The sequence below is a fragment of the Aspergillus puulaauensis genome, chromosome 5 (genome assembly GCF_016861865.1).
Source record: "Aspergillus puulaauensis MK2 DNA, chromosome 5, nearly complete sequence".
Taxonomy (NCBI): domain Eukaryota; kingdom Fungi; phylum Ascomycota; class Eurotiomycetes; order Eurotiales; family Aspergillaceae; genus Aspergillus; species Aspergillus puulaauensis.
In genome coordinates this window covers 1,088,615-1,109,431 of record NC_054861.1, presented here as the reverse complement: position 1 = coordinate 1,109,431, position 20,817 = coordinate 1,088,615, and the positions used below count along the sequence as shown (strand labels likewise).

Sequence of the window (20,817 nt, the reverse complement as noted above, 5' to 3'; positions counted from 1 at the left end):
CTCAGCCTCTGCTTCCTCCCCGCTATGATTCATACCCTTCTCCCGCTGGAGAGCTGCGCCTCGTTTTAATGAGAGTTTGATTTATGGAGTTTCTTAAAAAGCACCCCTTCAATCATCGATTCTTGGTTCGCACTGTTCTTAATCCTGCCCTCTACCGAGCTCTTGTTAACACTCCACTCCGCGGCTCGCCCGTCGCTATCAACACAACCTGCCCGCGTATTTCAATCTTTCCTTCGCACAATATCGCCATACGAGGATTTACACAGACTAGACGCATGATGGAGGACCCCAAGGTGGTCCTGCAGGACAAGCAAGAGGTGGCCGAGATGATCAGAGCTTTGGAAGCTGGCCGAACTCAGAACAAGGGGGATAAGAAGGCCTTCAAGTGCAGGAAGTCCACCTTCATGGTGGGAAAAGCCGGTAACACAGCTGCGGATTCCTGGAAGTTTATGGATTGGGATTACAAGCGTAACGATCTGCCAACTTACGCTCGTGGACTTTTCACTGCCAAGCGGAAAGACGGCGCTCCGGAAATTGTCACTCGCGGCTACGACAAGTTTTTCAATGTCAATGAGGTCAATGAAACACAGTGGAGGAATATCGAGAATAATACCAGGGGTCCCTATGAGCTCAGTGTGAAAGAGAACGGGTGTATCATCTTCATTTCTGGACTGGAGGACGGATCTCTTCTCGTCTGCAGTAAGCACTCAACTGGAGCTCGTTCCGACACTGCTAGGAGCCATGCACAGGTTGGAGAAGAGTGGATTGAAAAGCACGTCGCATCTGTCGGCAAGTCTACTGCAGACCTAGCTCGGCAGCTGCGTGAGATGAATGTCACTGCCGTAGGAGAGCTTTGTGATGACAGCTTTGAGGAGCACGTGCTCGCATACGACCCGGCTTCCTCAGGGATTTACCTTCATGGAATCAACTTCAATGTTCCCGAATTTGCGACCCTTTCTAGTTCCGATGTGCACCAGTTCGCCGATACGTGGGGGTTCAAGAAAGCGAATTTTGTAGTCTACGATGACCTCGAGACCGTCCAGAAGTTCCTCGAGAAGTGCGCCGAGACTGGATCCTGGGATGGCCGGGATACTGAAGGTTTCGTCATTCGATGCAAAATGAGCGAGGGCGGAAAAGGCCCGCTTCGAGACTGGTTCTTCAAATACAAGTTCGAGGAACCGTACCTGATGTACCGGCAGTGGCGTGAATGCACCAAGGCGATACTCTCAGGAAAACCCCCTCGATTCAAGAAACACAAAAAGATTACGGAAGAGTACCTAGCCTATGCTCGCAGTCAGTTTGTCCTCAATCCGGGTCTGAAGCAACGTTACCAGCAAAATCACGGGATAATCTCAATGCGCGATGGATTTCTCCAGGAGCGTGGGCTGAACGGGGCTCAAATCATTCAAATGGAGGCCGAAGAAGTCAAACGGGACGTTGTATTGGTACCTATTGCATCAATAGGTTGTGGAAAGACAACAGTGGCATTGGGTCTAACCAAGCTATTTGGCTGGGGCCATGTCCAGAACGACAACATCCCAAAGGGGAAGAATAAGCCGAAGAAATTTGCATCAGATATCCTCAACACCATGATGGAGAAGTCAGCCGTTATTGCTGACCGAAACAACCACCAGAAGCGCGAACGAGACCAGCTCATGAACGATGTATCCGTGGGTGCTCCGAACGCACGCTTCGTCGCCCTCCAATATGTACACGAGCCAAAGGACATAATGCTTCCTGAAATCCGCGAAGTAACGCGCAGACGTGTTCTTGACCGCGGTGACAACCACCAGACTATTCGTGCTGGTACGAAGGATGCCGGCGAGGTCATTGGCATCATGGAAGGATTCCTTAAACGATTCGAGGCCATCGATACCGAACGTGAACCAGACATGAGCTTTGACGAAGTCATTGATCTTGATATCATGGCTACTTCTCGCGAGAACCTCGAAAAGGTAGTCAGGGCTCTGCATTCTGCCTATCCCCAGCTAGTGACTGCAGTCCCGTCCGCAAAGGAGCTCGACGACGCCATCGACTTCGCAACAAGCGAGTATAACGTCGACGTGGACCACAGTGCCTCATACAAACAACCCAAGAACCCCAAACAGAATAAGAACAGCAACAGCCCCGGTCCTTCTGCGATCACCATCGAGGCTAAAGCCAAAAACATCGAATACTTCGGCATCTCCCTGCCAGCCTCCGAAGTCCTCAACCTCCTCCACTCCCTCTTCTCCCCCGCGACACCCCCTGAAAAAGCCCGTCTCTACCACCAACTCGTCAACTTCCGCCGCATCCAACCCGCCTTCCACGTAACCCTCATCCACCGGGCCTCCAAAAAGGACAACCCAGACGTCTGGGACTCCCTCGTGCAGCGATATACCGAGAAAATGACCACAATCCCACCCACCGAACACTGGGGCACGCCATTTCTCGGCCATGCCCGCATCCGCCTCGAGCGTCTCGTCTGGGATTCAAGACTCATGACCTTCGTTGCGCGCATCCTGCCCTCCGAGGACGCCGAGGACGGCCAGCCTGAGCCCGACTGGGTCTGCGTTAACCCGCTGCCCCATGTTACAGTTGGCACTGCGTCGCCGGACATCAAGCCCAAGGAGAGCAATGACTTGTTGCAGCGGTGGTTGCGGCAGGGGTCTGCTCCTGGATCTGGGATCTGGGAGGCCGAGATACCCGGTGTGAAGGTTGTTTATGGGAACGTGGGAGTTACTATGAGTCGCGGGAAATATTAGTTGAATTGAGAGGAGACGAGATGTAGGGGAGTGATATGTGAATCCAACCAAGCGTTTATGGGGATTACTACATAGCCAGCCACGAAGCAGAACTTTACTGGAAAAAACCCCAAAATAAACATCAAGACTAAACTAAATCTACATGATTATGATATATATTTACGTCTCTACAATGTATCCGAAACTAGCTCGATGAACATTACACAGACGAATGAATATGTGCATCAAATAAGCTCCGAGCTGAGCTGAGCTGAGCTGAGCTGACCGTTGACTGTAACATAGCACAGCAGCTGGGCTGGAGTGGACAACAGCCCGTTTCAACGGCGTCGCCTAACGCTCTCCCCTCGGCTCGAGCTTCTGTTTCTGCGGGGCGTACAACCTAGTACCTACCTACTGCCCATAAGCGAAGCAGGCACTGTGCAACAGCATGATATGGGCGAAGAATAAATCAGCCAGGTAAGCACAGCATAAAACAGTTTTTTGGTTCATAAGATAAATACGCCCCAGTAAGAAGAAACAAGATCTAATTAATTATACACCATTATTATCTAAGGTACGCAAGCTATGCAGGCAGGGTGGCTAAGACGGTTCTGTACGTATGTCAATACTATTAACAGGTTGGTTGTGTTTCTCGTTCATATCGACATATCGTATCGCACGTATATCGTATTGCGTCGAGAGAATAGGCCGTAGCGAGGAGTACGCAGCTAGACTGAGGTAGGCTATGCATAGCGAGCCAGGTGATAAGGCTTGCGCGTGCGATGGCGAAGAGGAACTAACCAGTCATCCAGGACGTGACGCGCTGGGCACCGAAGCGACCCATGAATTGCAGGCCCGAGCTGCCCATAGGGAAGTAGCTGACGACATACCAGAGGAGGGCGGCGAGTTGGAAAAGGGACGAGATGAGGGTGAGCAGAGTGGATTGGCGCTGTGGAGAAAGAGAAGAAAGTTAGCTTCTGGGTGATATGAGACTGGCTCTGGTGCTGTTCATGGGATCTAGGGGTTGGAAGATGAAGGAGGGCTAGTTGGTTTAACAGCCCCCCGAGCATCCGGCGGTTTGTTCGGGATTCCCGGCTGCTTCCGGCTGACAGGGTGCATCAGGCGCCAGTATAAGCAAGATGATGTCATGCGCTGCGCCGTTCTGATATCGATTGTGAGAGGTATCGATGATGGGTTGTAGGTGGGATTGTCAAGCAGGATTCTTGAATCTCATCTGCACGTATATGCATTATATGCAGGGGGTATACATGCACGGCGGGCCGATCCATCGAAAATCAAGGCGGACAAAGGCAAGAAGAGACTTACTCCGACAGCAAAATATAGAGTCAACGCGATGGACCCAAAATAGGCGGCAGTGAAGGGCAAGCGTGATCCAGAGATCAGATGCCTAGCGTAGATTATGGGTCCCATGAGGACCGCCCATGATAACAGGAAAAGTAACGATCCGACAGACCACCTATTAGAGAGAGACAAACGGTTAGGTCCAGTCCATCTTGCCAGGCACAATAAAATCCAAGAAGGGGTAGATATGCGGCACAGGCTCTGATTTGCCCAAGGCGGTTTCTCAACCACGGCATGACGAACAACGCCGCCCGTGCCTCACGACGTAACGACAAGGGTGTGGTATGAGCCAGATAACGCAGAGAAACGATCAGGCGGAATTTGTAAATGAAGGCGACTTACAGGATGGCAAATTTGCGGGGCTTGATCGAGAGCACTGGGAATAGGAAAAAGCAAATCACGAAGCAGACAGCGGCGCCAAGATTGCATGCAAAGAAGATGAGCATCCGATCCCATCGACTTACTATAAAGGGAATGATTAGCCTGGCGAGACGCTAAAATGGGAGGCCATAGCAAGACAAAAAAACAAAAAAGGAAATCGGTAAGGTTAAAGCAAGCAGGGTGCGAAAACAGGAGCAACTGGGGTTGATAGTGCCATCCTAGACAACGAGAGAGCTATCCCCCTAAGGCTGGATCGAACTCTTGTCACCTGGACAGGAAGGCGCAGCGAATCAAACAAGCCCGATAAATCAGAGGCAGAGTCATGGGTTCCAGAGACTTACGCGCAAAGAAAGCATCCTCCTCCTCTCGTCGACTAGGAGCAGGTAGGGGAGCTCCTGGGTTTTCGTGTGTGGGAAGGTGTAGATAACCATCTCCTTGGCCAAAGGGATTATAGGATTGCAACCTCGATAGGAAGGGGGTGGACGAGTTGGTGCTCGCTGTGACATCGCCGTCTCGTCGCGACCAGCCCAGTGAGTTCACTGAATCCCGGAACGTGGTAGATGCCATGACGGGCTTTGCTCTTCGCAACCGGGACCGGGAGCTCCTGGACTAACGCGGAGAAAGAGGAGAAACGATTCCTTGGCTTGTCGAATATTCCACAGTGGCTTTACCGAAAGCGCTGCCAGCCACTGTAGCGTGTAACTGGGATGTCAAGCAGAAGGTCGTCGCTGCAGGGACTATGCACGACGGATACTGTTGTTGGGCGTGCAGATGATCTGCATATATCTTGTAATGGAGGGTTGGCGAGCGCTAAGAAGGCAAGAGAGGTTATAGGGCTAAAAGAACACGGGCCAGGTGACTGCTGCGGACCGGCACTAAAGAGGCCCTAAAGGGAGCTTGGGAACGGGCGAAATCTGAAGAAATGTATCGATCGACGGGCTTCTGGGAAGTACCGACCAACTCGGTAGCCCGGACAAGCGTGTGATCCCTTCAATAAGAGCTTTACACTATTCAAACTTCGGCCTCTTTACTGGCCGTCTGTTTGCTCCTTCGCGCGATAAGATTCCCTAGCTGTTGGATCGGAGCCAGGATGCGAGGTGACGTCAAGGGCCGAGGAAGAAAGATCCCAAGATACACCGCAACTACACCGTACTGCAAGCCCACTCACTAGGGCTAAAAGCGACAGCGGGCTCTAAACCGAACGAAGCAAATGCGAGGGCCTGCGAGAGCCGGGAGGCGAACAGACCAGGTGGGGAGAGTTGCGGAGAACCTGGAAGGGGGGTGGGAGTCTGCCTATTCGTGCGGCGTAGCGTCAAGGCACTGCAATATTTCGAGGCTGAGACGCTGGGACCGTTTCTGCAGCAGGCTGCGGTATTAGCGATCTTGTCATCTGACCGACTTGGAGAACGAGGAAGCACAAGAAGGGGAGAGGGTGGGCAATGGTGTGTGTGTGTGGGCATCGGAAGGTTCAGTTACGAGTCAGAGGCGAAAGGGTGGAGGGGCAAGAAAGACCGCATACCAGTACGCTTTTGGCGAATTCAAATAACTATCTGAGACCGTGGATGTTTTAGCCGCCCTTGAAGCCCTTGATAGCGAGCACTTGCGGAGGTGGTAGACTGAGACGGAGCATCCAACGTTCCAAGGTTCACAGCAGGCGGTGGACGTTTGGCAGCTGATGAGACCGGGCTAGTCCCAGAATAGAACGGGCGATCTTGGGCGGGTCCGGGGTCCGAGCAGGAGCCAATAGCTGATGGCAAAGCTTCCGCAGGTGGCAGAGCGCATGCATTTTATTGGCCAGCTACCCTCCATGTCTGAGACGATTGGAGGGGTGACCACCGCCTTCTGGATCGAGCTGTGATGCTCAACCGTCATTGGCCCGTCGCAGCAGCTGGTGATTGTTTCTCTTTAGTCTTTCCCCTCCTCCACGAAAACACCATCCCAATTCTTCCCAAACATGCAAGTCAAGCGAGATGCGCTATACCGCCTGCAGACTGCGCAATGCGCATTGCTGGAGATTCGGCGGCCATCGCGCGAGCCCTCATCTCGGCAGTCAGGCCCGACCTCCCAGAGCTTGATCTGCTCGTCACTATTCATGCACGCCGGAGACTAGCAGCTAGCCTGCATATCTGATTGCAGATGCACATGGAGACGGGGACGGAGACGCGGGCCATCTCCATTTCGAAGATCTTATCTATCTTCCTCCAATACCATCCTCTTCGCCATTCCCCTCCTTGCCCCTCCCCAGGCTGCAAGAGGACACAAACGGCACAGACGGAAGCGATGGATCGCCCTCTGCATTCCGGCGCCTCCCCCAATTCAATCCACCTGAGCACGGTCCAAGTGGAGGGAGATCACTGCTACTACCCCCCCCCATCTTAAGATTGTCGCTATGTCTATCAAGGTATGACAAGCCTGAGTCAAATTTCGGATAACCGAACCTCGTCACACCCGAACAAATTAGCCTGCTGGTCCATTCGTCGTCTCCACGTTACACTGGAGCTGCGGGATAACGCCGTCTACCTGTACAGCCCGTACGTAGCTTGTAGCCCCTGCTGCACCGGTTGGCCTGGCAAGCCCGGCGTTAGAGCCAGTTTACAGATACAGAACAGGCTCGGATAACTCCCCGCAGGCTCCTGAGTCCTGATCAAGCGGGGAATGGGACGTAATAGCGGCCCACTGGATGATGCATCTTGGAAACTCCTTGCAGCAACCGTGGATACGGCCTGTATTATTATCGAATATCGATCGCCCCCATGCACCCCGAACCTTGACGGGACGGCGCGGGCATGAATCTGCGGGAGCCAATATGCGTTTCCCTAGGACGGTGTAGTGTACTGTCGACTGTTTCTCTGCCTGTAATGCTTTCTTTTTCTGTGTCCAATAACTCAGAACCCTATATGAGAAGCTTTTCTCAATGCAACCCCATCCCCAATGTCCCTATCCCCCTTGCCTTCCAGCCTTAATGAAGTAATGAGTAATTATTGGCGGGCCATCGCGCATTCCGAGCGCCGTCTTCGGCTGACTTCTGACTTCTTCACATTCCTAGCTCAGCTCTATTTCAAATCCCCTATCGCCGAACAGGAAATGATCGCAGGCGCCGAATTCAAGGAAGAAGCTAACTCTACAGGCTTCGAAAGCGCGGTGTAGGATCTGGATCAGATACGTCGGCAGTCTACTGCGCCACACTCGTTGCTCTACCTATCAAGACTGTTGCCTGGCCGCAACGTTTATCGGGAGAAGACATGCTGCACACTGCAGACCCACGGACCGCTTTGTGTGCAGAGTCTGTGTTCAGCTTGAGACGCGACGCTCGGACGGCCTGGGGATGATGATGATGATGATGAAATAGCGCACCCCCTCCTACGTAAACGCCTGTCGCATGGAGTAGTGGCCGCAGTTCTCACCAGCGACGTTTGTCGGGTGTTGCTTCCAGCACTTGTCGATCTGTTGCTCTAGTTGCGCTTGTGGACAAATGACGGGCGCTGTTCTCCTTCCTGCTTCCTAATGCAGCCTGCTCCTAGTCTTCCACATGGCTCTGCTTTTCCTTGATATCCGTCTGGTCCGGTATGTCAGGACTGAAGCGGTGGTCAGCAATTCACTTTTTACCTTTTTCTTTTTTTCATTTTTTCTTTTTCATTTTTCATTTTTCATTTTTACTTTACCATAAACTCGTAAAAGAAAGCCCATGATGTCATGTCCAAGCCCTCTGTCTGGAATACCTTCGGGCTCTCACGTTCGCTGGTCACTCACCGTAGCGTCGGGATGATCAGGGAGGGAACGGTATGTTTGGACTTTGCCCGACCAGGCAACTGATGCTCCTGGGGTGCCAGAGCAAGTTTTCGAGCCAGCACGGAAAAGAAAGAGGGTGTGCGGGGGGGGAAGTAAGAAGAAAAAGGCTGACACGAAGTGAGTCATGATGTCGCCTCAGGAAAGCAACAGGTGACAAATATAGTAGTTTAGTAGTACCTGGGCCTGTTCATGGGATGCGCAGAGAGGATGTTATTCTCCTCCTCCCCTCTGCATGTACCACCCTCCTTGGTGGGTGCGTGAATCCTAACCTTGGACGGACGTATCTGACCCTTTCTGTCTCTACACCATCGCCATCGACCAACCACGGGCCCTCGTTGCCCTCGTCAACTCTTCCCAGTGGTCCATCTTGACACCCTCCATGTTCGCATAGCTTTCTTGCTAGCTTCACTGCCACCCCCTTCACCTTTTGTTTCTGGCCTTTTCTGTCGCTGTCCTTGCTGGGAAACGAATAACGCGCGTAATTCATGGTAGTTAGCCCTATTAAGCGTCACCAGTTGACGATCGACGCCATGCATGACTGGTGCAGTGGTATGTATATCAAATGAGAGGCTCCGTAGTGTGGCTGTCTCAGAGGCGCTTATAAAGACCCCAACAACCCCCGTCGCTTTGACCTGCATGCCATTTCTCCTTTGCTCCGTTTCCCTCTCAAGCTCTTAACAGCAAGACGGCTATGCTATCCTTCCCGCGTATTCTTCGCCCGTTTTGTTGGACTTTTGAGAGATCCGACATTTTCATACACCTGACCTCTTCGTCTCTTTGTCGCTCAAGAGTGGCATAGTGAGCACCTGTTATTCAGCTTGAGCTTCCTCGAGCTCTCTGCCTGTTCGAATGTAAGTATGGTTTGCTGATGCCTGTTGTTCGCTTGGTGTATCCGACGTCAAAGCCCTCCGAGGACTGGTTCCTCACTTGCTTCCTTCTACTGTCAGGTCGCTACTGGGGCTTTCTCGCCATATGCGACAGGCTGATCTGACTTGACTTGTTTCCATGGACCATAGCCCGGGTGAACCTACCTTTTTAGGGCACAGACGCTGACATTGTACTTCGAAACAGATAGAAGAACCTGAACCCTCGTATCAACACCATTTTGACATTTCCGGTGAGTTCATTTGTTAGTTTCGTGTTTTGTGTTTCGTGATTCGTGTTTTCGCATTTTCCATTCCTGTCGCACTAGCACTCGTGCGAGGAGAGGATGAGGGGCAACCCAACCCTTGCTTGGGCCGAAAGGAACTCGAGACCCTGAATGATTGCCTTCAGGGATGGGACGGAGTATTACGTACACAGTTCCGTCAATGAATTGTGAGGCAACAGGGCCGTGAGCGGGTGAAAACGGCGTTCACTTGTCGCTGGTTCAGAGGGAGCTGCGCCCCGGATTGTTGCGCCGCGAATTGATTCACGACAACTGTGAGTGACCGCATAGTGCATGCCCCTCGCAGCGGGGTTTGGATCGCGCCCTCGGGGGCAACAGTTCGCGGGAGGCGCTTATTCGACGATCCAATTTGCCCAGAAAGACAGCTCCTGGGCCCCAGCGCGGAGGGCAATTGTGGTTGGGCCGAGGGCGGAGTCTGAGCGGGCATATAAATAAATGCCTGCGAATGACTGCAGTGGACAGTTGGACTCATAGTCTGTTTTACTGGATACTGCCGGCCGCGACCGCCCGTGCCTCGATCTCTCCGCTGTTTCAGCTCGACTCAACTGCCACCGCCTCTCTGTCGCAGCCAAATCGATCGACTGCCCCCCACGCTACCTCCAGGATCTCCATCCCTTGAAACGGAGTATATTACCTGTCACCGTCGCTGTCTTCCACATCGTCACGTCGTCTCTGTCGCAACTCGCAACTCGCAACTCGCAGCCGGCTGCAGCGCTCACCGCACCTCCAGGCTGTCAAGGAGACATTCCAGTGCCACCCCGCCTCTCTGCCACTGCCACTGCCACTGCCCCCGTCCCCACGGTCCCAACTCCTCTTCGCTTACGGCCACGCCGCCTGGGTTCATTCTCACGCCCTCTCTGACACTAGTTGCTTGTCGCAGTTCAATTTTGTCGCTTCTTTTCTTTTTCTGCTCTCGTTTCGTTCGCAACATTTCTTTTGGCGCATTCCCGCCGTCGCTCACACCGGGCCTTTTAGACCGATTATTCAGCTCTTGCGTGGCTCACGATCGAGCGCCCGGCCTATCGGAATCTGAAATCCACTCACGATAGGAGTCGCTTTTGACCTGACTCGTCCACTGACTCGTCCGCTCCCAAACCACATCTCCTGGCCACAACTCATTTCTTCGCTCCGAGCCATTTTTTTTTCATCCTCTTCATCTTCGCACCTCTTCCCCGAATCATCGCTTTGCTCATCCGACAATAATCTCCCCCTTGGTTGGTAAACCCTTGTCCCTAGCCTCGACATCCATGCACTTCTTTGTCTACCGAGTCGGGCTCAGAATTGCAATTCCTTTATTGATATGCCCTTGGACAAGTTTGAATTAACAAGATAAAGACACAAATTCGCGTTAGTCACATTTCGCCTTTTCGAACACTCTATTTCCTGCCAGACTAGGCATCGTCACTTCCCGCCCTAGTCAGCTTACATCGTCATACCGAAGCGAGGGGCACTCAACCTTGCAATCTACAACATACCTCCCCCTTTTTTCCCCCGCCACGCACGTTGACTCGGTATTTATAACTGAGATCGTTTCTCTTTTTTGGTTTCTGGACCGTAAGGGCTCCCCGTGGATAAGAACCGACCGACTTCAAATTGAAGGCCTGCTCAGTCTGGATACACACCATGACTGAAGCAAGAATGTTCATTAAGACTGAGCCTGACGAACCCAACAGTGACCAGAACCCTTTCATGATGTCGCAATCCGGATATTCCATGCATAACCAATTCGGGAACCCTAATGAAGGGATCGACCCCTCGGACCTGACAATGCAGAACGGTGGATTTATGGGAAACTTCGGATTCGGAAACCAGCAGAACATGTCGTCCAGCTTCAACTTCGGGAACTCCGGAATCGATACGGATGAGTTGTTGGATTTGGAAATTAACGGACAGAATGGCGTTCAACAGAATTACATGCAGGATCACCCATCTAGCGCAGGCATCGCTATGAGTCATCCCAGTCAGATGTCGCAGATGTACTCGAACACTCCAGAGGGTGGACCCATACACAGCCCGTTCATGCAGAGCAGCTTTAACTATGACCACTTCCGCGGAGTGAACCAAGGACAGTTGAATTCTTCTCATATCCAGAGCGCTGGCTCCCACCTGGAGCAAAGCTACCTCAATGGCAAGGCTCGACCGAGTATGCAGGCAATGGACCGGGCATCGATGGATGCCCGCAGCCCTATGACTCCCAAGACTCCCGCCATGGGTGGCTTGGCGCTCGGGACTCCAGAATCCGGAAGTTTCCCTTCTCAGCCAATTCGAACAGGCTTACAACACCGCCACCAGAAAACTCTCTCAAACCAATGGGATGGCACGCCCGGAAGTGCGCAATCATATGCTGAGTCTCCCATCTCATCCCCAGGCCATCCATCTCATCATGCGGCGGCCATCTCGGAAATCCTCAAGTCAGGAAAGCATGCTTCCTTGCCGGCCAAGGTTGATGCTCACTTGCCTGGAGGTGGCCAAGACATGGAATCCCAGGAAGCCAAGCGCCGACGTAGAAGGGCCTCCCACAACCTGGTTGAACGTCGCCGACGCGACAACATCAACGAGCGCATCCAAGATCTTTCTCACCTAGTACCCCAGCACCGTCTGGAAGATGACAAGGTCCGCAAACAGCTTGTCAACAACTCTACCCTTCCTGGACCGGGAGGTACCCCCAACGCGGCCACTTCCCTTTTGGCCGGTGGGACAGGTCGGCGCGCTGCCGGAAATATCACTATGGGTCTCCCGATCGAAGAGAAAGAGAAGGGACCAAACAAGGGAGACATCCTCAACGGCGCTGTCGGTTGGACGAGAGATCTTATGTGGGCTCTGCATGTGAAGATTCAACAGGAAGCCGAGCTTGCCGAGTTGATCAGCAGCCTTGGAGGAACCTGGCCGTTTGAACAAACCGAGGAGGAGAAGCGGATGCGCACCGAAATCCTGGACGCCATTGAGAAGAACGACCCAAGCTCATTCCAATATAGCCGTGCACCCGGTTCCGGGCTGCGCGTTCCCAAGCACACCAATATCGCTGGCGATGCATCGTCAAATGGTGCCTTGAGCCCCCAAAGCCTGAGCCCTCCATTCAGCGGCTCCAACAATGCCGGTCAGGCACAGTACTGGAACACCTCTGGGCATGCCGGCATGAGCTTCAAGGAGGAAGACGAATACGTCATGGAGATGAACTAGGCTATTCGATTGCTGCTTGAACTGTGATTTTCTTATGATTACGCGTCATAATTGTTGCATACATGGCGTCAACGGATGTGGTGGTTGACCGGCGTACGCAGGAGTGATATATGGAATTTTGTGTCTGGTTCTGTTTGCTCTGCATTTGTATGCTGCGTCTATGTAGAGCTCTTCTGTTCCTGTCTCATCGTGTTATGTATCTTGTTTGTTTTACCTGTTTGTATTGCGCGCAGAACACAGCATGCCCTACTTACCCTACCCTACGAAGGTTTTTTTGTCCTAGCACCGCTTATCTTTTGTGAACCAACCTCTCTTTCGTTCTGCTCCTGCTCACCTGGTTTACCCAGGTATTTTCAGACTGCTTTTCACCTGGGTTATATTCTGTACTGGCTTTTGCTTGCTCCATCGATACCCTTTTCCTGTTTTGTTGAACTCTTGTCTCTTCTCTTCCCGTCGCCCTAATACTTTACTTTTACTTTACTTTACTTCTTTCTGTCCGCTTTCGCCCAGTATCTCGGAATACACGTGTGATGTTATATATTAGTTTTGAATATTCATACAGCGTTGCATGACTTGGTCCGCATTATCTGTGGGCTTGATTGATTGATTGATTGACTGGTTTTGATTGAATTTCGAATGTGAGTGTAGCTAAGTTAGCCCTTCTCTCCGTCGCTTCTTCCCACTGCTCAGAATGTATAAGAGCAGTTGGTTGGGAAGCCGTGGAGAGAAGATGCTTATTATGAATCGTAACCCAGGTGAAACATACCTATACATATACAAGATATGAAATTGTGTGTATCTCTCTTTCTTTTCTATGGCACAATCTATGAACCATCCGATCCAAAGTCCCGCGCAGATGAAACGAAATGAAACGAAATGAAATGAAGAGCGAACGAACGAACGGAACCCAAGTTTTTTGTAAGTTAGATAAACAGACAGGTTAGATTTAATCTAGACAGCCTCCCCCCTCATCTTCCTAAAGAAGTCCATGACTCCCGTAAACACAACGAGCAGGATTCCACCGCCAGGACCCAGTCGCAGAACCTTGGGCGTGAAGCCCTTGTACAGCGCCGCGAACCCTTCCTCCTTCATGACCGTGGCCACGGCAGGCCAGGCCCAGTTATACTTGGGCGTCTGGCCCGCGACCTTGGGGCTGTTCTGGATGCGCGACTTGACGACGTCCATGGGCGTGTTGAGGATCGTACCGGCCGTTCCTCCGATGGAACCCGCGATCAGGTCGTTGCGGGTCTGCTGGGCCTTGTTGCCTGGTTCGGGCGCCGGAATCTGCGCGCGCACTTGGAAGATACAGCCGAAGTAGCCGGAGTTCCAGAGGATGTGGCGCCATAATGTGCTCTCGAGGCCGTTGTACAGGGCGAGGGGACCCTCGGCGGCGACGATCTTGCGGACGACGTCGAGCATGCCGTTGTATTTTCCGGCGGAGGCGCGGTCTTGCAGACGGATTTTGACGAGTTCGAAGGGGACGACAACGAAGGATTCGGTTGCTCCGGCGGTAGCACCGGTTAGGATGGCGAGGGACTGGTTTTGCTTCTCGACGCCGAAGAGGTTGCGGTAGAAGGCGCCCCATGAGTCGTTGGCGGCGAATTTGGTCGCGCGCTTGGGTGCCTCCATGAGGATGGGGGCGGAGATACCACGGTAGAGACGGGAGGCACTAGGGTGATTTCAGTATTTGTTTATAGGGTTGAGGGGAGCGGCGGGGACATACCCTTCATTGCGGATGATCTTGCGGAAGCAGTCGAACATGCCATTGTATCCTTCCTCACCAGCAGCGCCAGCGCCTTGCTGCAGTTGACTGTCTAGAGTGTCAGATGAGGCTCAATTGGTGTGGATTCGCGGGGACATACACTCGGGTCTTGACAACATCCAATGGGTACCTGAATTAGCTGTTAGCGAGCGTTTCATAACCGAGATAGCCTTATTTGCGTTCAAAAGCGAAGCGACAAGGAGAGATCGTACATAACCAGAATCTGAGTCACGCGGTCAGTCAGCTCCAATTCAATTTAACCGATGATCAGATCAGCCCACTTACCTCCGACACACCGGCGACGGCACCAGCGACGAACTGGTACCCGAAGGGGAGGGGCGCCTGGGCGTTGCCGCTCGACATTGTGAATTTGGGAGTGGAGAGGGGGATGGAGAAAGAGAAAGAGAGAACGACGAGAAGACGAGACGAGGAGAAAAGAGAGGAGATGTGAGGAGAAGGCCGGGACGATTTGGAGTGGGCGAGGACGGGCCGGAGAGACGCCGACTTGCCAGTGTCAGTCAGTGTTGAAATGTTCACCCGCCGCTGCACTCGGTTAAGGCCTCGGAAAAGCCTGCCTGTTCGGGGATAAACCATTCCCCACGCTCCCCGCGTTCGATCGGGACTTGCATTCCTTGTTTATCATTATCATTCACTCATCTAATTCATCTAATTCGTTTGTTTATCATCAATTCATATTATAGCATCATCGCAGTCAACATAGCCCACAACGCCCAGTTAACCCTCACAACTCCAGCCATCGACTCGACTGTCGGCGCCACTTTATCCACCGTCCCCGTCGTCGACGCAGTCGGCACTGCCGTACAGCTCGATCCGCACGCATATCCGGTTGGGCAGCACCCGCCGCCGACAGTATCTGCGCAGCTAAACCAGCCACTCGCACATTCCTTTGGACCACTCTCTTCACTGTCGTCTGCTGTTGACGTCGGCTCAGCAGCCACAATGGTTTGGCCATTGCTCACAATCGTTGTCGATGGTACAGCCGGGCACGAGGTAGTATCGCAGTCTCGGCCTGTCTGACAACATCCGCCGTGATAGACTGCGGAGCATGCGTAGAAGCCTGTTGGACAGGATGATTCGGTTTCGGAGCTTGTGCTTGTAGTTGAACTTGTTGGTCTATCGGGCGGAGACAGATCCCCTGTTGACGACGTGCTGCTTGTGGTAGTGGGCTCTGAGGTGGTGGTCGAAGTGGTGCTCGTCGCGGAAATCGTTTCAGTCGATGTAGTCGTCAGAGTCGTCGAGGAAAAGGTCAGTGTTACAGTGACGACATGAGAGCCTGGTATTTTACGTTAGACCCTTCCTTTCGTTCTCGTAGGCGAAAAGGTTTAGGTACTTACAACCCCCATCGACACACTCGTAGCCAGGAAAGCAGCACCCCCCTCCAAGTGAAGATGGACAGGTAGTGTATCCCTCCCAGCAAGAGCCAATCGTCCCTGAACAGTCCTGGCCTGCCGGACAACAGCCCACGTCCCCAGACCCGGTATCCTCAACCGGCACGCACGTCTCGTCCGTACCGCAGCAGATATCCGATCGGTCAATAGACGTACACGCCTCCGTTCCCGCAGGACACTGAAAGTCCCGCGGAGCAAGCGGTGCAGAGTGCTCAAAAAGCGGCGGCTGGAAATAGTACTCGCGAGGCAGGATTGAGCTGCGTTCAATTTCGGTGTGTGAGGTGTTGTCCTGCGCGTCTGTCGTGTTTGCAACATTGTCATCCTCCTCAAAGTGCCAGTAGTGCATGAAGAACTTTTCTCCTGAGTCATTGCTCATCTTCCGTATACCTACGGGCTTTTTGGGTGACACAGCTTGGGGTTCGCCATTGCGTTGCTGGTTCGATTCTGTGTTTGCTGATACCCGGGCAGCGATTGAGGCAGCGCCGATTAATAAAGGTGTAAATAACATTTTGCCGATCTGTAGACAAGTTAACGGTGTTCTTGTCTGGTCTAAAATCGATAAACGGGGAAGTGTAAATGTTTCATACCGATGGCTGGAATGCGCCTAAGCTTCTCGATATGTGCCTAAATCAGTAACCAAGCCTGAACACAAAAGTAGCCCAAATATCCAGCAGGCCCAATGGATGGAATAATGAAATGAATAGTTAAATCTGGCCACGACCAGGGGAAGGAAAGAAAATTCCGCCATCGGTGAGCTGGTGGGTTGAAATGCGATGGCTGGGAATCTCGAGTCTGCACTGAGACAGCTCGCCCGATCGGGACTAGTCTCAAGCTACATCAGTATCGCCTCCGTACTCAGCTTGCTTATTTACGGTCGTTGCTCACAGGAAGCTATGGGATAATTAATTAAAGACCTTAGGCGACCGTATTTTGGGAAATATAGGAAACTGACTAGTCAAAAGAACATCGGACCGTCCCGTTGATCAACCGCGGTCTATCAGTGGGTCTCAACATCAACATAAAGCCGGACATCACTCATCTATTCATCTAGATAAGCCCAAGAAAGCCTTAAGCGAGGCCAATCTAAGTTTATTTTCAAACACATAACGTTAAAGCTAACATTGTGATCACCAACACCAGCTTCCTCAGCATGGCTCAGGAGGACTGGACCGCAAAGGCATAAGATGCGGCTAACATAAAAGCAGAACTGACGGCCTTGTGACCAAGTGCCCTATGATGTTTTGACTGATCAAAAGGAAATCAGTCAAAAAGGGTGGCTGCAAATCTTATTCTGTACAATGCTGCTAGCGGGTCCTCAAGTAGCCACCATATAAGAACAGGAACTTCATATACGATAGCCTTAACGATGTAAAACAATTTTTGTGGTTTGTGAACACATAAGAGATTAAAGAATGCTGATAAATTTGTTAGGGATTCATCTCTTCGAAGGGGATTCTAGATACATGGGTCAATTATGCCACGACCTATATCTTTTGAGGTCGCTATTCCCCAATCAGCGCCAGCCATCTAGAAACATAATCGACTGACGATATCTGTAGCCCTCTTAAATTGGTTTGCGGTGCGTCGAGCAACCCACCATCAGGAGTCGGCACTGCTTCCATCCGGGGAAGCTCGTACAGCCCGAGAGAGTACATGCGCCACTCGTCCCATATGATCATCCCAAGGCGCCGCCAGGGTTTTAGGTTTACCAGGCTGTGCGATGATGGCTTTCTCCCGATACTGACAGCGGTACTTGCTTGTTGGAACAGTGACACCTGGAGTGGGTGCCATGATCGATACTGCGGCGTGAGATGCCAGGCATCTGTGGCGCCAGCTTTTGGCGGAGGCGGCGGTGGGTTCCAGAAAGGCGGACGATTATCATTGCCATTGCTGAGATATTGTGATGGAGGCAGATCAAATGATAAAAAGAAAGGCGGCGGTGTTGTCTGGGAAAATGTCCAGGCTGCGCGTGAGGATTCCTCGCCCTCTGGGTCCTGTGCCAGTAATTTCTTCTCGCGCTGAAAGGGATAATGTCCGTATGTTGGATTCAGACCCAGGTCTGAAAGAAGAGCGGCGACGGTCCAGAATTTTTCGATTTCCCGACGATCGACTATCCCGTTCCAGACATTGTATGTATCTAGATCCCTCATTGATGCTTCGTCCCAGCACCAACGCTCTGTTGCTGCCTTGCGGAGGTAGGAATAGTGCTGGAGATGCCATAGGGAGCAGTACACACGGTACTCCTCTATCCATGAGAAAGGATCTCTGGCCTTTCGTACTCGATCAGGGCCGCTTAGTGAGCCGGCAGGGATGCCGCAAACAGCCGAGATAAGATTATTTTGGATAAGAGTCATGCAGATACAAGCTAGACGCTGCGTTCGTGCAGCCAGCTGGAGCATACAGAGCGCTTCTGTATACCCAAAGTCTGGAATACGCCCGCTTTCCTGTTGGTAGTGAGCAAGGCTGGGACACTGAGCCAGGTCATTCTGGATCAGGCCGATATTGTAGCATAGCTTTTGTATTTCTGGGAGGGCTGTAATTGGATCCGACTGTATCAGGTCCCGTACAATACTAGGCTGAGCTTGGAAGATAGCGTGAGCTTGAGGGGATGCAGAAACGAAGCTTTCCACCGCAGAAAAATCGGCGATATAGACAATGATCTGTGTAATGAGCTCGGGGGGTAGTCGTGTGAAGGGATCCATATTGAGAACCAAAACGGGGCAGGAAAGGAATTGGGAAAAAGAAGAGGAAAGGAGAAGGAGAAACGATGGGCTATTTATTCATTCAGAACTAGCGGGCCTGACTAAGACAACTAAAATACGTGCATGACCAGTTGTAGATACAGCCAGTACACTCGTAGTATTTCTCTTATAATAGATAGATAACAAACTACCATAGGACTATTTCCTAGGCTGGCTGATGTAGAACAGCATATTGAACCACTTCGGATCATCGTCATTTCGCCAGACCTGGACTTTCTCTACTGTCTTAACTCCCAACTCTGGCTTGTGATTGATAAGGAAGTATGCCACTCCTATCCCATTGGGAGTCGCCAGAAGTGCCTTGGCTTCATCGGTCTCAATGCCAAACATATCTCCTGGCCATGTCTTGACATTGTGCCCCGTGGCTTCCTTGATGATCCTCCTGGTATCCTTGTTGATGATGTGGAATCGAAGAAAATACTTAAGACCCCTAATCTTTCTGCTGTTGGCAGCCTGCCTCTGCCATTCAAGGAAATAGACGTCTGATAGTCTGAATAGCTCTGGGACGGGGTCATGTTTGTCTTGTTGCGGGCTCGCGTTGTCTTCTGCTGATATAAAGCCTTTTGGGATACTCATACAGCCCTCATAATACCCTTCTGTCCCCTAAATTAAAGATACATGTGAGCTACTCCTTTCTTCCATGGAGAAATGGGATAGGACTTACTGGATATGATACTGTGCTATCGCCAACATTCCATTCAAAGGGCTTATCTTGTATCCATTTGAATTCTGTCAGGCCCTTATCTCCCAGCTTTGTTGGGAGCTTCAGAGAACTCATTACTGCCGGGATCCATGCACCGGTTATCGAAGTCCCTTCTTCATTATCGTACTTCCCTTGCGAATACCACTTGTCCAAAGGATCATCCTCAGAAAATGTTGAACGGTCCGCAGTATCGGCGTTCAGATAGCATAACAATTTCGCCTCCGCTTTGGCGGCGCCCTGGGCCACGCTTTGGGGAGGTCCGCTATGCTCATCACGCTTCGACAGGTAATGAACTGTATGTTCCGCGTGGAGATCTTCCCGGGGAGGAAGGGAAATGGTCGTCACATTATGCAGTAGCTGGAGTTCATCTTCCGGATAGGCGGGAAGGCCCTGAGCAGCAGGGATGCCCTGAAAGACACAGAAGAACGCGAATGCACAGAGAATGCCACAAAGAAGGGGCGTGGCCAAAGTTTTCGAGGCCATTCTCAACGGTTGAGGCAAAAAAAAAGGGGAGGAAATCTAGATGGCGTTTTAGAAGAAAATCGGCTCTCATATATGTCGGCGTTACCGACGGCCAGGGCATGCAATGGGGATTAACCAACCCTTCGTGGTTACTTGTACTCGGGGTCGACCTCGTCCCGGTATTATTGAGTATTCGGTGGTCACTAGGATTAATTTCCTTGTGTGCTTCCTGGAGGTTTATGCTACAGTGCGGCACAGTCACTCCTCTCAGCTGCAATGTTGGGGGCCACGAAGACACACTCGATGTGGACCAGCGTCGCATCGTTTAGAGCGTTATGCCAGATGGTTTAGCTCTGTAAGGCGGCTAGAGAAGGCTGGGGGGACGAATTTGCACCCAGAAACCAACACACAAAGAAGATCTGTTTGGTCAATCTGGGTTGTTTAGGGCAGGAAAGATCTACAGCATTTCCAATGCCCTTGTGATGCTGCACTGCGGCGCTGCTACTAGTCCTTCCAAACAAGGTAATATGTGCCTGAAATCGAACAAGGGTCCTGTAGCCAAGAACGACGGTGCTTCGAGCTAGACTGCGGCGCTGACTTTCCACCGCAACTACACTGTGTAGATCTCACCGAGTTAACTATCAGATAGGCGCCAGGGCTGTGCCACATCGTCCCGGGCCGGGCTCTACTGTCCGATTCTGTGTGGAGCTGTATCCACCTGGATATCACTCTCCAAACTCCATGCACATCTGAATACGGTATTTCTGGGGTGTTGTTTTGTAACCGCCGGGCAAAGGGCCAATAGCTTGTGGCGAGGAACATAACCCATAGAGCGTAAGTAATCACATTTCAATACTACTCAATCACATTCAGAGTGGAACTTGTCATGCTTGACTGCATGCTAAGGTGTACCCTACTGTACTGCGCCGTAGAGCCTGGAGTACTCGGGGAAGACCAAGCCAGGCTGTATCAGCCTAGTATCTGTTGGACTGGGCCGGACTTGTTGGTTGACAAGGGCATTTGCTGCGCCCTCGGTAAATGGGGATCTGAATGGACTGCCAGGATAAGATCATAAAATGATTCTCATCCGTCAGCAGCTGTGGTTCATCACCTCTA

General features: G+C 51.8%; 7 protein-coding genes across 7 annotated transcripts; 2 read left to right on the top strand and 5 right to left on the bottom strand.

Annotated features, from left to right (window-relative positions):
• Positions 1–83: 83 nt before the first annotated feature.
• On the top strand, positions 84–2,744 carry APUU_50429A (tRNA ligase; the record flags this gene model as incomplete). Its single annotated transcript, XM_041705425.1, has 1 exon — positions 84–2,744. One exon carries the CDS (start codon positions 84–86, stop codon positions 2,742–2,744), a length of 2,661 nt encoding a protein of 886 aa, XP_041557912.1.
• Positions 2,745–3,519: 775 nt separating this feature from the next.
• On the bottom strand, positions 3,520–5,033 carry SFT2 (putative Golgi traffic protein SFT2; the record flags this gene model as incomplete). Its single annotated transcript, XM_041705424.1, has 4 exons — positions 3,520–3,672; positions 4,050–4,200; positions 4,428–4,548; positions 4,808–5,033. The coding sequence occupies 4 exons, from the start codon at positions 5,031–5,033 to the stop codon at positions 3,520–3,522; spliced, it is 651 nt and encodes a 216-aa protein (XP_041557911.1).
• A 6,013-nt stretch (positions 5,034–11,046) lies between these two features.
• Positions 11,047–12,603, top strand: APUU_50427A (basic helix-loop-helix domain-containing protein; the record flags this gene model as incomplete). The annotated part of the gene is made up of 1 exon (XM_041705423.1): positions 11,047–12,603. The coding sequence occupies one exon, from the start codon at positions 11,047–11,049 to the stop codon at positions 12,601–12,603; it is 1,557 nt and encodes a 518-aa protein (XP_041557910.1).
• Positions 12,604–13,554: 951 nt separating this feature from the next.
• Positions 13,555–14,728, bottom strand: APUU_50426S (putative mitochondrial 2-oxodicarboxylate carrier protein; the record flags this gene model as incomplete). The annotated part of the gene is made up of 5 exons (XM_041705422.1): positions 13,555–14,272; positions 14,327–14,413; positions 14,466–14,495; positions 14,578–14,588; positions 14,651–14,728. 5 exons carry the CDS (start codon positions 14,726–14,728, stop codon positions 13,555–13,557), a joined length of 924 nt encoding a protein of 307 aa, XP_041557909.1.
• Positions 14,729–15,060: 332 nt separating this feature from the next.
• On the bottom strand, positions 15,061–16,282 carry APUU_50425S (putative GPI anchored protein; the record flags this gene model as incomplete). Its single annotated transcript, XM_041705421.1, has 2 exons — positions 15,061–15,659; positions 15,721–16,282. 2 exons carry the CDS (start codon positions 16,280–16,282, stop codon positions 15,061–15,063), a joined length of 1,161 nt encoding a protein of 386 aa, XP_041557908.1.
• A 994-nt stretch (positions 16,283–17,276) lies between these two features.
• On the bottom strand, positions 17,277–18,476 carry APUU_50424S (uncharacterized protein; the record flags this gene model as incomplete). Its single annotated transcript, XM_041705420.1, has 1 exon — positions 17,277–18,476. One exon carries the CDS (start codon positions 18,474–18,476, stop codon positions 17,277–17,279), a length of 1,200 nt encoding a protein of 399 aa, XP_041557907.1.
• Positions 18,477–18,674: 198 nt separating this feature from the next.
• APUU_50423S (uncharacterized protein) lies at positions 18,675–19,722 on the bottom strand (the record flags this gene model as incomplete). Its single annotated transcript, XM_041705419.1, has 2 exons — positions 18,675–19,139; positions 19,201–19,722. 2 exons carry the CDS (start codon positions 19,720–19,722, stop codon positions 18,675–18,677), a joined length of 987 nt encoding a protein of 328 aa, XP_041557906.1.
• Positions 19,723–20,817: the final 1,095 nt, after the last annotated feature.